This window comes from Pelodiscus sinensis, chromosome 10 (genome assembly GCF_049634645.1).
Source record: "Pelodiscus sinensis isolate JC-2024 chromosome 10, ASM4963464v1, whole genome shotgun sequence".
NCBI classification, from domain to species: domain Eukaryota; kingdom Metazoa; phylum Chordata; order Testudines; family Trionychidae; genus Pelodiscus; species Pelodiscus sinensis.
In genome coordinates this window covers 48,822,205-48,837,404 of record NC_134720.1, presented here as the reverse complement: position 1 = coordinate 48,837,404, position 15,200 = coordinate 48,822,205, and the positions used below count along the sequence as shown (strand labels likewise).

Genomic DNA, 15,200 nt, shown 5'->3' with positions numbered 1-15,200 from the left:
CTGCAGTGCCCTAGCCACTCCCCTGAGTTTCTTGATACCTTAAATGACTGTTTTTTGGAGCAGCTGGTTCTGGAACCCACAAGTGGAGAGGCTATTCTTGATTTAGTCCTAAGTGGAGCGCAGGATCTGGTTCAAGAAGTAAATATGACTGGACTGCTTGGAAATAAGTGACCATAATGTAATAAAATTTAACATCCCTGTGGTGGGAAAAAACACCTCAGCAGCCCAACACTATGGCATTTAATTTCAGAAAGGGGAACTACACAAAAATGAGGAAGTTAAACAGAAATTAAAAAGTACAGCAACAAAAGTAAAATCTCTGCAAGCTGCATGGAAACTTTTCAAAGACACCATAATAGAGGCCCAACTTAAATGTATATCCCCAATTAAACCCAGTAAGAGAACCAAAAAAGTGCCACTGTGGCTTAACCAGGTAAAAGAAGCAGTGACATAAAAAGACATCTTTTAAAAAGTGGAAGTCAAATCCTAGTGAGGAAAATAGAAAGGACCATAAATTTTGTAAAAATAAGTGTAAAAATATAATAAGAAAAGCCAAAAAGGAGTTTGAAGAACAGCTAGCCACAAACTCAAAAAGTAATAATAAAATGTTTTTTAAGTACATCAGAAGCAGGAAGCCAGCTAACCAATCAGTGGAGCCATTGGGCAATCGAGATGCTAACGGAGCAATCAAAGATGATAAAGTCATAGCGGAAAAACTGAATTATTTGCTTTGGTCTTCATGGCTGAGAATATTGGGGAGATTCCCAAACCTGAGCCATTCTTTTTAAGTGACAAATCTGAGGAATTGTCCCAGATTGAGGTGTCATTAGAGGAGGTTTTGGAACAAACTGATAACCTTAACAGTAACAAGTCACCAGGACCAGATGGCATTGAAAGAACTCAAATGGGAAATTGCGGAACTATCAGCTTCCATACATAATGACTGGAAGATTGCTAACATCGCGCCAATACTTAAAAAGGCTCTAGAGGTGATCCTGGCAATTACGGACCCGTAAGTCTGACGTCAGTACCAGGCAAATTAGCTGAAACTATAGTAAAGAATAAAATTGCCCAACACATGGATGAATATAATTTGTTGGGGGAAAGTCGACATAGTTTCTGTAAAAGGAAATCATACCTTACTAATCTGCTAGAATTCTTTGAGGGGGTCAACAAACATGTGGATAAGGGGGATCAAGTGAATATAGTATACTTAGATTACCAGAAGGCCTTTGACAAGATCCCTTACCAAAGGTTCTTAAGTAAAGTAAGTTGTCATGGGATAAGAGAGAAGGTCCTTTCGTAGATTGGTAACTGGTTAAAAGACAGGAAACAAAGAGTAGGAATAAATGGGAAGTTTTCAGAGTGGAGAGAGGTAACACTAGTGGGGTCCCCCAAGGGTCTGTCCTGGGACCCATCCTATTCAACGTATTTATAAATTATCTGGAGAAAAGGGTAAACAGCAAGATGGCAAAATTTGCAGATGATACTGAACTGCTCAAGATAGTTAAGACCAAAGCAGACTGTGAAGAGCTTTAAAACAATCTCACCAAACCAAGTAATTGGGCAACAAAATGGCAAATGAAATTTAATGTTGATAAATGTAAAGTAATGCACACTGGAAAAATAATCCCAACTATATATACACAATATGATGGGGCCTAATTTGGCTACAGCTACTCAAGAGACAGGACTTGGAGTCTTTGTGGATAGTTCTCTGAAAACATCCATTCAGTGTGCAGCAGCAGTCAAAAAGCAAATAGAATGTTACGAGTCATTAAAAAGGGGATAAAGAATAAGACAGAAAATATCTTATTGCCTCTATATAAAAACATGGGATGCTCACATCTTGAATACTACGTACAGATGTGGCCACCTCATCTCAAAAAAGATATATTGGCATTGGAAAAGGTTCAGAAAAGGACAACAAAAATTATGGGTTTGGTGCGGGTGCTATTTGAAGAGAGATTAAAAGGACTTGGACTTTTCAATTTAGCAAAGAGGAGACTAAAGGGGGGGGAGGATATGATAGAGGTTTATAAAATCATGACTGGTATGAAAAAGGTGAGTAAGGAAAAGTTATGTACTTGTTCCCACAATATAAGAACTAGGGATCACCAAATGAAATTAATAGGCAGCAGGTTTTAAAAAAAACAAAAGGAAGTTTTTCTTCAGTCAGCGCACAGTCAACCTGTGGAACTCTTTGCCAGAAGATGTGGAGAAGGCTAAAACTTTAACAGGGTTCAGAAAAGAGCTAGATAGATTCCTGGAGGTTAGGTCCATCAATGGCAATTAGCCAGAATGGGTAGGAATGGTGTCCCTAGTCTCTGTTTCTCTGGAGGTGGGTGACAGTGGAGGGATCATCTGAGGATTACCTATTGTGATCCCTCCCTCTGGTAGTGGCCACTGTCAGCAGATAGGATACTGGGCTAGATGGACCTTTGGTCTGACCCAATATGGCTGTTCTTATGTTAGTTATAGATGCACAACTGGATTCCTTCACAAATCACAAGAGAATCACCAAATATGAATATTTTATTTGGGTACTTTTCTTTCCAAAACAGGAGCAATTTGGATTAATCAAAAGTAATTTCAAAGACATAGGCTGCTCTACATACTACTGGAACATACATGGCAGAGTTAGCTATTGAAAAAATTAGCTTTCATTTAAAGTGTCTCTGGGGATCTCGTGGCTGTGTAAGTATAATTGGTTCACATCTGAAAAACAGTTATCTTTCTGCATCTGCAGAAAGCCTGAAATAGTAGCTCTGAGATGTAATCCCTTCATATTCTTAGGGGGTTCTATTGGGTTCCGGGGAAGTGAGCGGACAGTTGAAGGCCCTTCCCCTCAGCCTATGGGTGACAAACCACTAAGCTGGTGACTTAAATAAATATGGGGGACAACAAATTAAAAAGTAGGGTCTGCTGTGAAGGTCAAAAAGAGGGAACTTGAAGGAGACACCGAACAGAAAACTCCGGACAGTGCCCACTGTTCATCGAAGGTGCTGAGGGAACCAGTGGATGCTGTCCAGAGGAACTATGCCAGGACAAGTGAACAGAGTGTGTAAAGGAAGTAGGCCCCACAGCTGCAGAACACTCCCTCAGCCAACTCGCTCTCCATGGTGTTCTAGATGGCCATTTTGTGGGGCCATGGGTGGGGTGAGTGTAAATGGTAAGTCGAGGGCAGAAGTGCAGCCAAAAGCATAAAAGTAGGAGGAGGGGGGAAAGTGTCTGCAATGTGGGACAGTCACGGTATGCATGCACCAGGGTCTCTCAAAAGGCTGCAAAAAGGACAGGCATTGGAATGGGGTGGGCAGGATGAACCACATCAGTCACACATCTGTGCTTATGATTCACATTTTCATGGGTGAGAGGTGGACTCCAAATCTGCAAACATTTTAAATGTAAGCAGTTAATGAGTTAATTGTTTTAACAGGCTATGGGAAAGAAGTTGTGAGGGAAGATACAGAAAGGGCAAGAGAAGAAACAACAGCCCATCTAAAGCAGAACACATTATCCCTTTGTGCGATGCTGAACTGACAATAGGGCCCATAAATTACAAGTTCAGCTACCCCATACTTTTTGTTTGATCTTTGGCAAACTTGCCACTGACAGCAGCAAGGACTGGTGAACTAAAATTCAAGTTTGGTTCTGAATTTACAGCCCAGATCATTAACTGGAATCTAGCTCTGCCTTCCCCAACAACCTTGAGCTATACAGTTTTATTTTAACTATGTTGGTCCTAAAATGAGAGAGATGCAAAATGGGTGAGATTACTTCACCCACCTTCTATCTGTAAACCCTGAACTAGACCATTTCACAGACAGATCCGCTTAATTCCCCAGAGACAGGATAATTTGCAGCAGCTGCCAGGCACTGGAACATGTTCAGAGAGGACAGTAATAGATAGAATAGTGAATTTGTCTGCACAAAAACGGTATCAATTTGGTCCCAGAGCACTAAAAGCTAAGGACTGGAACAGAACCATCAAATCATTCCGTGTCTCCACTCCTCTAGGAGACAATGGCAGATACAATCCTTGCCCCATGGAGCTTACAATCTAAATAGGAAGGAAGAGTCCAGTTTCAAGCAATATCTATATTACAGCTGCTACTGCTGTACTGGAGATGCTTCCTGCATTGAGCATTAACTAGCTCATTAGAAGACATAACTACATAAGGCACAAAACTAGCTAGTTAGATTTAATTTTTAGATGTAAACCATGCCACAGCAGGCATATTCTGGTTCCTGTAGTTCTGCTAGGGCAGAACCAGAGATAGCTCATTAAACATCTATCATAGCATCTAGGGGAGACAGAAATCATGGTGGGGAAGTGGCCAGATGTTCCCATTACTTTATTCTTCCTTAGCCCAAACTGAGTCGCTTCTCTTCTCTTCCAGGTGGGGAATCACAGCCTCTGTGTAGAACTTCTCCAGCTTGGGCTCAGTTTTCCCCCAGAACTCTGCATCAAAGTCCACTGAAGTGATGACTGTATCTTTGTTGGTGTGAACCACAAAATCAGCCTTCTCAAAGCCTGTTGTTGCCATTTGGCACTGAACTTGAGTGTAGTAGGGATGATCTTTCTTCAAGGAGTAGGACTCGCCATCCACTTCCAGGCAGAAGGCTTTGTCCTTACAGGCCTCTTTCACTGTCTTGTCTTTGTGCTTGTAGGGACACTTGACCTCCAGTAGTCCCAGTGGCTTCCCTGTGTCTGCTTCTCTGACAATTCCATCTGGGCTGGCTGCAAGCCACTCCTTCCCTTGGTGAATGAAGAGGCCACACTCCTCCACCTTCACAGCCCTACCCGCCTTCCTCGACTGGAGCTCCTCATATGCCTTCACTGCCTTCTTCTCATTTCTGGTGCCCCAGGACATGGCAGGTGTCTGCACATTGGAACCAGAACTCACCACGGCCTTGAGGTAAGACTGGGGCACCTCTGAGCTCTTGCCGTTGACAAACTTGCTGTTCGCAATCCTGGGTGCGACTGAAGCTGTGATACGGTTTTCCCGCCACTCATGCCACTTGGGATTATCCCTCTGACCCCGGGTTTCTCTTTCCACCTTCGCCACATCTTCACTTGTCAGAAGGGAGGAGAATTTGCTTGTTTTGCCCTTGGCAGTGGTATTGGCCTGAGAGTAGCTGGACTGACTCCCTCCCAGGTAGGGGTCAGCCCTGGCAGGTGTTTTAACTGCTGTGGAACGTGGTTGCCCACTACTTGTCACTGAGGGGTTCTTAACTGTTGCTCTGTAGCTTATCTTGGTGTCTCCTTGATCACTGCCATGTGCTGCAGTGACTCTTGTTTGCCTTGTTCCTCTGGCAGTGGTGCTGCTGGCTGGCTTGTCTGGCTGTGCCCTGCTGGTGTCTGTGCTCCCAGAAGGCTGAGCACTCTTAGGTCGGCTGGCTGTGGGTGTCCTCTTGGTCTGGGTAGAGGAGGCAGAGGAATGGGGTGCTGCTGGGGTGGCTTTAGGCACAGTTGCAGCCTGGCGAGGTGAGGCTGTGCTGTCAGGGTTTTTCCTGGGTCTTCCCATTGTTCAGTGTCAGGGGTCACACTGCGTGGGCACAAGAGAAAGGTGAATCATAGAATACTAGGACTGGAAAGGACCTTGAGAAGGCATCGAGTCCAGGCCCCTGCCCTCATGGCAGGACCAAGTACTGACTAGACCATCCCTGATAGACATTTATCTAACCTACTCTTAAATATCTCCAGAGATAGAGATTCCACAACCTCCCTGGGCAATTTATTCCAGTGTTGGAGCACCCTGACAGTTAGGAACTTTTTCCTCATGTCCAACCTCAACCTCACTTGCTGCAGTTTAAGCCCATTGCTTCTTGTTCTATCCTCAGGGGCCAAGATGAACAAGTTTTCTCCCTCCTCCTCATGACACCCTTTTAGATACCTGAAAACTGCTCTCATGTCCCCTCTCAGTCTTCTCTTTTCTAAACTAAACAAACCCAATTCTTTCAGCCTTCCTTCCTAGGTCAAGTTCTCTAGACCTTTAATCATTCTTGTTGCTCTTCTCTGGTCCCTCTCCAATTTCTCCACATCTTTCTTGAAATGCGGTGCCCAGAACTGGACACAATACTCCAACTGAGGCCTAACTAGCGCAGAGTAGAGCAGAAGAATGACTTCTCGTGTCTTGCTCACAACACACCTGCTAATGTGTCCCAGAATCATGTTTGCTTTTTTTGCAACACGCATTGCACTGTTGACTCATATTTAGCTGGTGGTCCACTATAACTCCTAGATCCCTTTCTGCCATACTCCTTCCTAGACAGTCGCTTCCCATTCTGTATGCGTTCCCATTCTGTATGCGTGAAACTGATTGTTCCTTCCTAAGTGGAGCACTTTGCATTTGTCTTTATTAAACTTCATCCTGTTTGCCTCAGACCATTTCTACAATTTGTCCAGATCATTTTGAATTATGACCCTATCCTCCAAAGCAGTCACAACCCCTCCCAGCTTGGTATCATCTGCAGACTAAATAAGCATACTTTCTATGTCAATATCTAAATCGTTGATGAAGATATTGAACAGAGCCGGTCCCAAAACAGACCCCTGCAGAACCCCACTTGTTATACCTTTCCAGCAGGATTGAGAACCACTAATAACATGAATGGTGGAATGTACATCCCCAGCATAGTTCTCCCTAAGCTGTGTGGCCGAGTAGCTTCTCATTAAGCTGTGCATAGGGACTCAGGGCTGTAGCGGGGAGAGATCTCTTTCCAAAGCACTGAAACTGCTGCAGCTGGCAGAAAGGAGCCCCACCCTGTTGGCCCCAGCACTAAGCTGCTGCGGCCAGCAAAGGGGAGCTCCTCTTCACTGGCCACAGCACTGAACTGCTGCAGTCGGCAAAGGGAAGCCCCTCTCCATTGGCCCCAGCACAGAGCTTCCCAGGTAAGCCCAAGACCCGAACCTCTGCCCCACCTTCAGCCATCCGCCCGCCAGCTCTGAGCACCCTCCTGGACCTAAAGGCATCAGCCCTGGCTCTACCCCAAAGTCTACAGCCCAGAACCTGTACCCCCTCCTGCACTTCAATCCCCATCTCAGAGTCCCTCCCTAAACCTGAAGCCCCTCTCTACCACCCCAAACCCCTCATTTCTAGCCCAAGACTTGCACTCCCAGCTAGTGATGTTAGTGTGTAGTTGTTTGCATGATTAACCGATAACTGTGTGTAGAGAATCAGCAAGCATAGTGCTTTGGCCGCATGACAGAGCGTCCCAAGGACAAAACCAAGCAAGAGTCCTGAGCCAACAATAACAACATCTGCCTAAGTCAATGACCTTCGAGAATGCTGTTTTTGTGACTGGGAAAAAGCAGTTTGGGAAAAAGCAGTTTGTAAACTTTTAAGGGTATAAAGGTAGTTGTAATCTTTCAATAAAATGATTTCGTGCTTGCACCGGCCGGAGTCCGTGCCTTCATACACCACACCATGGACTCATCAGTTAAACCTAACCATTACATGCCCCCACCTCCCCTTGGTGCATGAGCCAGTGCCCATGGGGAGCCAGCTTTTAAGCCTGCTTCCCATGGGCACTGGTTCTCAGAAAGCTGCCTGCCCCACCCTCTGCTGCCCCCCATAGAAGCAGCAGCGCAGGGAAGAGGGCAGGTGGGAGCTGGTCCCCACAAGCACTGGCTCCCACAGAACCGCCTGCTGCCCCATGCTGCCTCTGATAGAGAGGCAACAGCTTGGAGGGTGAGGGGCCAGGAAGGAGGCAGTACATACAGGAAGCCAGCTTTCATGCCAGTTTCCTGCACCTACAGGCTCCTGCAGAGCCCTCAAGCCCCTGCTGCCTCTGTATCACAGGCGGCAGGGCAGGCAGAAGTCAATAGGTATGGGGAGCCAGCTTTTAAGCTGGTTCTACACACATGCTGGCTCCCATGGAGCTGCCTGCCCTCCCTTCTTGCAGTGTGGAGGGGAGGTGGGAGCCGGTGCTTGGGGGAGCCAGCTGAAAAGAGCTGCCCACCCCCCCACCTTATAGAGAAGCAGCAGCAGCATGGAGGGGAGGAGGGAGGTGGAAGACAGTACATAGAGACACCTGCTCCCACTGCATGTAAACATGTAACCACTGAAAAAAATGCAGCAGTTACATGTTTATCAAAAAATATATTTACTAACATTGCTACTATCAGCCAGAGCCCTTGGACCCCAACCCTCTATCCCAGCCCTGAGCTTCTCAACCCCAGCCTCACCCTAAAGCCCACACCCTCAGTCAGAGCCCTCACATGTCTGTATTCCAACCCTCTGCCCCAACCCTGAACCCCCTCACACACTCAGAACCCTTCGGCCCCACCCCCACAACATGAATGTTATGTGCACCAATATGAAGGTGATGTGTCGCACGTGACCTCCGTGTTGCACATCATATCCACATTGGTGCACATAAGAAAAAATTTTCCACTCAGGGGTGGACAAAATTAGAGGGAACGCTGATCCCCAGACCATCTCAATTTCCTGACTCTGACCAGGGCTTCTATGCTTGAGGCTTCAGGAGGGTTACATCCCATGTAGACCTGATTCCCTGCTGCGCTCAGCAAGAGTTTGTCTGTATTTCCATGTTAAGCTGCTATGATGCCTTTGTCCCTGTGCATTTCCCTTCCTCAGGTTGTGGTATCTGCCAAGTGAGTCAGGGGTAAGGAGCATGCAAATACATCAGTACACCACCCTTTCTTTACCCCTCATCTTTAGGGCAGTATGATGTCTGACTTCCCTGCAGCCAGCTGGTTCTTGTGTCCTGCAACTCCATAATGTGCATGGCTCTGACCCAGTGAAGCCAGCTCAGACCTGAAATGGAGCTGACCCAGAGAGCGTTCAGAGAAGGGCTGGGTATCAAGCGAGGGCTGCAGCTGTGATGGACAGGAGGGGATGTAATGTAATAATAACTGAGAGATGTCTGAGTCATTAGGAATCCCATTTTGTTTTGTGACACTATTTGTGAATATAACTTTGATTAAATTAGAGCATCTGTTTTTTAGCACAGTCTTGACACCTAGTGGACAGACTATATCTGAAAAGCTGAGAGAGCAATGACGGCCATCAACACTGACTGACTCACTCTTCAGTACTGGAACAATAATTTTTTCTACTGATAGGGCCACTGATTGACTCTCTCTCTACTCAGAACTTGAGGGGTGGGGGCTGAAGTCTGGACCTTCCTTCAGCTTGCAGCACGCATGAGGAAAGAGGGAAGAGACCGTCTGTTTTATATGAGGTGCTTCTCTAAGCAAGCAAGGCCATTCTGTTGCCAGCCTAAGGACTCAGACCCACTCCAGGAGACACAGGTGGTAAGATCAGACAAATGGATAGGATATTGTGTTCGGAAGTTTGTTTTCCACAGATCTGTACTTCTTTGGTGCTTTGAAAGAGTAAAGTATTTGTGCTTAAAAGTAATTCCTTTCCTAAGCTTGTTTTCACTGCCTAGTGCGACATTGACCCTGAAGGGTTTAACTAGAAAATCAGAGCTCCCACAGCCTAAAGTAACAGATCCACAGACAAATGCCCTGTCTCCTCCTGTGTTTGCCTCTCTCTGATAGGCCCACTTGCTACATGACTCTTCAGAAATGAGTGCTCTGGGATTTCACTTCCCTTTTCGTCAGGAAAAGTTAAGACCAGACAAGACTCCCTTTCAGAAAACATGCCCTAGCTTGCCTCTTTCATGCTCAGGAACCTTTGATTTGGAAGGACTCAGTCAGTTTCACCAGTTCTGGGACTGAGGGTAACCTTAAGTGGTGGCATGAACACTCTTGACATTCGTAATAATGAACTCCAAGAAAAACTGTAATTAAAGAACTGGAAAAAAGTGCAACCACTATTTTGCCATATACTGGATCCCCCTGAGTAACTCTCCAGTTTAGTCACTCGGTTGGGCTTTTGGATGCCCGTGTCATTTTGCAAACAGGGCCAGCTGTTTATTTTATGATAATCTTTAGAATGGTGAAATTTTCTTGGGATCCACTCTTTATAGCTCTAAAACTGGCATCCCCTCCATGTTTCTCTCACTAGTCCCATCCTTCTTTCCAAGTGCATTGGTAGGAGCATAACATTCCAGTAACACATGATAGTCCATTATGCCAACAAGTCCAGGCATATCTGTCAGGATGACTTGAACTGCTATAGTTTTCATCCATTGTGAGATGGAAGGGGGGTTACTTATACTTCACTTCGCAGTTACAATTCAGAATATCCGAATACGATTTTTTCATGATTACAGTCTACCATCCCATCCTCCATAGACTCCTCAAAACAAGTCCCTGTTAAAGTGAAACTCTTTCCCTTCTAGAAATACAGCCCCCAAACTGGCTCGTTTTTAAGGCTGTGCACATTGGTTGGTTGGTAGAGGTTTGCCCAGTTATCTGTGGGTTTCAGTAAATTACTTTCTATCCCTGAAGAATAGCGGGGTTATAGTAATCAGTTAAGGTTCATTTTTGGCTGAGCACCATTCCTGTCTGTGAATTATAATTCAAAAAGTGCTAGACCCAGACATCTGTAGTATCCTCCCAGCATACTCCCTCCCCCTCCCCTCCTCGCGGGGGATGAGAACCCAGTCCCTATCTCGCCCCCCGAGCATGCCCCCCCAGCGAGAACCTAGTCCATACCTCATCCCCCAGGCGGAGAACCCAGGCTCAACCTCGCCCCCCCAGCTTGCCGCCCCCCCAGCTTGCCTCCCCCCGCATGTCCCCCCCCGGCGAAGAACCCAGCTCGTACCTCCCCCCGCATGTCCCCCCGGCGGAGAACCCAGTTCGTACCTCCCCCCCGGCGGAGAACCCAGTTCGTACCTCCCCTCCCGCATGCCCCCCCCGGCGAAGAACCCAGTTCGTACCCCCCCGCATCCCCCCCCCGGCGAAGATCCCAGTTCGTACCCCCCCCCCCCCGCATGTCCCCCCCGGCGAAGATCCCAGCTCGTACCTCCCCCCCCGCATGCCCCCCGGCGGAGACCCCAGTCCGCCGCGTAGCCCCGGGACTGCCCCGCGACACTTCCTTACCCGCAGTCGGCAGGTTGTGCAGAGATTGCTGGCTCCGCTCCGGGCCCGTTCCTGCCTTAGCGATGGGCGGGACGAGGCGGGGCCATGGCCTGGGCGGGCTGGCAGAGAGAAGAGCGGCGGGGATGGGAGGGGCTGTAGCACACTCAAGGATGGGGTGGGAGCCTGGGGCACAGGAGCGGGGCGGGGTTTGGGAGGAGGGGCCATGGCCCAGGGAGAGGAGGGTTGGATGAGGAAGGGGCCATGGTACAGGGAGAGAATGGGTGAGGGAGGGGCCATGGCACAGGGAGAGGAGGGTTGGATGAGGAAGGGGCCATGGCACAGGGAGAGAGTGGGTGAGGGAGGGGCCATGGCACAGGGAGAGGAGGGTTGGATGAGGGAGGGGCCATGGCACAGGGAGAGAGTGGGTGAGGGAGGGGCCATGGCACAGGGAGAGGAGGGTTGGATGAGGAAGGGGCCATGGCACAGGGAGAGAGTGGGTGAGGGAGGGGCCATGGCACAGGGAGAGAGTGGGTGAGGGAGGGGCCATGGCACAGGGAGGGGAGGGTCGGATGAGGGAGGGGCCATGGCACAGGGAGGGGAGTCCGTGTTGAGTGAGGGAGGGGCCATGGCACAGGGAGGGGAGGGTCGGATGAGGGAGGGGCCATGGCACAGGGAGAGAGTGGGTGAGGGAGGGGCCATGGCACAGGGAGGGGTGTGTTGAGTGAGGGAGGGGCCATGGCACAGGGAGGGAGTGGCTGGGGAGGAGGAAGTCGGGAGGAGGAGGGGCAGTGCAGGGGGGGGGAGGCAGGGTTGTATGTGGGAGGGGCCATGGCACTGGGGGGGGACAGAAAGGGGTTGTGGCACAGGGAGGGGGAAGTCGGGAGGAGGAGGGGCCATGCACGGGGGGGGGGGGGAGAGGAGGCGGGGTTGTATGTGGGAGGGGCCATGGCATGGGGAGGGGGGAGAGAAAAGGTCTGCGGCACAGGGAGGGGGAAGTCGGGAGGAGGAGGGGTTGGGAGACTAAGGAGGAACATGTCACAAGGAAAGAGGGGGCAGTTGAGAAGAGCTGTGATGCAATGTTGGCAGAGGGGGTTCCTTGAAGGCCCAGGGAGGGAGTAGTTGGGAGAGGGAGGGGCTGTGGCACAGAGATGGGAGGTGGGGGGATAGCCAGGATATCAAGTGTGGGATGAAATATCCCCAAAGCTGATGGGCCCCATCCATGGGGAGCAGAGTGAGGGTACTGAGCCTGGAGAGGGCCAGAGGGAGGGGGCAGTGCTATGGTGGAGCTGATGGGAGAGAAGAAATCAGGAGGGGAGAGAGCGATGGAGCGGCAGAAGGCATATTGCTCACCTTCTTTAGGCCCAGCCCTGCGCTGCAGAACACCCACAGCACCATAAGCTCAGCATCTCTGGTAATACATTAGTGCTTGTGGAGAGGAGTTCTTTGCTGGAGCTCATCCCTACCTATGAATATGATTAATGTGGCTGCAGGTTATCCTTTCTGAAGTTGAGCAGCAAGGGTAAAACTACATACAATTTGCAGGGTGCTAGATGGTTTTACATGGGCATAGCTTGCTTTCCCCACCAGAGGGAGTCACACACTCAGCTATACAAGAGCCTCACAGCACTTAGCAAATCAGGCGGAGGAGGCCCTTCAAGGCTAGCCTTGCCATATGCTACACACAGAGACAGCTGCCTGGGTCCTGTTGAATGTACAGCAGTAGCACTCAGAGGCTCATCTCCTCAATGAGCCTGCTGCTGCCTCTAGTCACTGGTAAGCAGAGGGAAGAGTGAAATCTTGTCTGCTTGTGGAAGTCTTGCTACCACTGAGAAATCAGGCTTTCTCCTTGCTCACCAAAAATGAAACAGTCTGTGCTATAACTTTTGTGTTGACAAAGTGAACTTTATGAATGTAAGGACCTTCTACATCAGGACATTGCAGGAACAGTTATTTCTTCAGAGGGTTAAGGTGAATTTTATTTGCATAGAACCAGACTGGAAAAAGTGAAATTTCACTCTGGATCAAATATATTAACGGTGTCACATTTGCAAAATTGCTCACAAAGTCAACACTAGAAAATCCATCATTTCAAAATATTCCAATCCTCTCCCCTTTTTAAGGCTGTCTGTATTGTTTGTATCCCTGCAAGAAGTGTTGACCAATATGGTGAAGGATATTCTGTAGCTCAGAAACAACGAGTAGTCCTGTGGCATCTTAGGGTACATCTACACAGCAGCATTATTTCGGAATAACTGACATTATTTCGAAATAACAAAATGCGTGTCTATCCATCAAGCAATTATTTCAAAATTATGTCGAGATGGATGACTTTTTACTCCGACTCCTGTAACCCTCATTGTATGAGGAGTAAGGAAAGTCAAAGGAAGAGTGCTCTTCCTTCAGCTTCATACTGCGCAGACAGCTCCAAAAGACAAATTAAGCTGTTTCAATTTCAGCTACGCAATTGACATAGCTGAAGTTGTGTATCTTAATTTGACTTTTGCCCTGCTGTGTAGACATACCCTTAGAAATTAATAAATATATTAGAGTTGTCAAGCAATTAAAAAATTTAATCGCAATTAATTGCATGCGCTTCCCCTTCGAAATGCTGCCGCAGATCCCGGGCTCCATGCAGTGCTGCCCCTTTGAAGCGCCACAGTGGTACATCAAAGGGGCAGCACAACAGGGAGCCCAGGATCAGCTAGAGTGCTCAGCTGATCCCGGGCTCCATGGCTGCCCTTTTAAAATGCAGAATCTGGCATTTTAAAGGGGCAGCTTCCGGGGAGCCTGGGGTCAGCTGGGGACTGCCCAGCTGATCCTGAGCTCTGTGTGGCAGCTGAACCTGGGGTCAGCTGGGGAGCCCCAGATCAGCTGTGAGGCGGCTGGCCCTTTGAAACGCCGCCTCTGCACATTTCAAAGGGGCAGTGGAGCCCGGAGTCAGCTGGGGACTCTACAGCTGACCCCAGGCTCAACATTGAGCTGCCCCTTTGAAGCACCACAGCAGTACTTCAGAGGGGCAGTGCAGCATTAACGCCTGCGATTAACGTGTTACAAAATGTAATGCATTAAACTTGGACTGTGTTAATCGCAGGTGTTAACGTATGTCAATTGACAGCCCTAAATATATATATACAGGCAGTCCCCGGGTTACGTACAAGATAGGGACTGTAGATTTGTTCTTAAGTTGAATCTGTATGTAAGTCGGGACTGGCGTCCAGCCGCTGCTGAAACTGATCAGTTTCAACAGCGGCTGAATCTGGACGCCAGTTCTGACTTACATACAGATTCAACTTAAGAACCCCAGGCATCCCCAAGTCAGCTGCTGCTGAAACTGATCAGCGGTTGATTCCAGGAAGCCCGGGGCAGGGGCTTCCTGTAGTCAGCCACTGGTCAGTTTCAGCAGCGGCTGACTTTGGGACGCCTGGGGCAGAGCAGCTGGGGTGCTGCCGGGTTGGTCCAGTAGCGCCCAGAGCAGCACTACGGAACCAACCGGCAGCGCCCCAGCTGCTGTACCACAGGCGTCCGGAGCAAAGCCGCGGAGCACGGGGGCAGCGGGACAGCCCAGACGCGCCGTGGCTGTCCTGCTGCCCTCGGGCTCCGCGGCTTTGCTCTGCTTTGCTCCCCGTCCCCCTGGTCTGCAGACCAGGGGGACGGGGAGCAAAGCAGAGCAAAGCCGCGGAGCACGCGGGCAGCAGACAGCCCAGACGCGTCTGGGCTGTCTGCTGCCCGCGTGTTCCGCCGCTTTGCTTCCTCTCCCTGGTCTGCTGGAGACCAGGGAGAGGGAGGGCCCCGTTCGTAACTGTGGATCCGACATAAGTCGGATCCGCGTAACTCGGGGACTGCCTGTATAGTAGCATGAACTTTCATGGGCAAAACCCACTTCTTCCGATCTGTTTTTCAGTGTTTTCTGTTTTTTCTGTTCTTTGGGGTTTTGCTCATGAAAGCTCGTGATACTATATATATTTTTGTTAATCTCTAAAGTGCCACAGGACTACTTGGTGTTTTTAAAGTTACAGACTAACACGGCTATCCCTCTGAGACTGTATCTCAGAGTAGAGCTAGGGGAAGCCTGCTTTCTAGACCCCCAGCTGCTGCAGGATAACCTTGTTGTTCTCCACTCCCCTGGATTCCTGGATTTCTGTGGAACACCTTATTCCTTTCAGGCAAGCGGCAGATTAACAGATCCGTGTCAACTGCACTTTCTGCTGCTTAATATCAAAAGGCAAAATAACAGTTGCCA

The 15,200-nt window shown here is 48.9% G+C and overlaps 1 protein-coding gene across 1 annotated transcript; it reads right to left on the bottom strand.

Annotated features, from left to right (window-relative positions):
• Positions 1 to 2,517: 2,517 nt before the first annotated feature.
• LOC102457510 (uncharacterized) lies at positions 2,518 to 11,130 on the bottom strand. Its single transcript, XM_006138457.4, has 2 exons — positions 10,982 to 11,130; positions 2,518 to 5,549 (listed from the first exon to the last, which is right to left on the bottom strand). Exon 2 carries the CDS (start codon positions 5,526 to 5,528, stop codon positions 4,356 to 4,358), a length of 1,173 nt encoding a protein of 390 aa, XP_006138519.2. The 5' UTR covers positions 5,529 to 5,549; positions 10,982 to 11,130; the 3' UTR covers positions 2,518 to 4,355.
• Between the last annotated feature and the right edge of the window lie 4,070 nt (positions 11,131 to 15,200).

Bases quoted from the DNA above. Each gene is read 5' to 3' on its own strand.
- LOC102457510 (XM_006138457.4), bottom strand. From the start codon at position 5,528: ATGGGAAGACCCAGGAAAAACCCTGACAGCACAGCCTCACCTCGCCAG.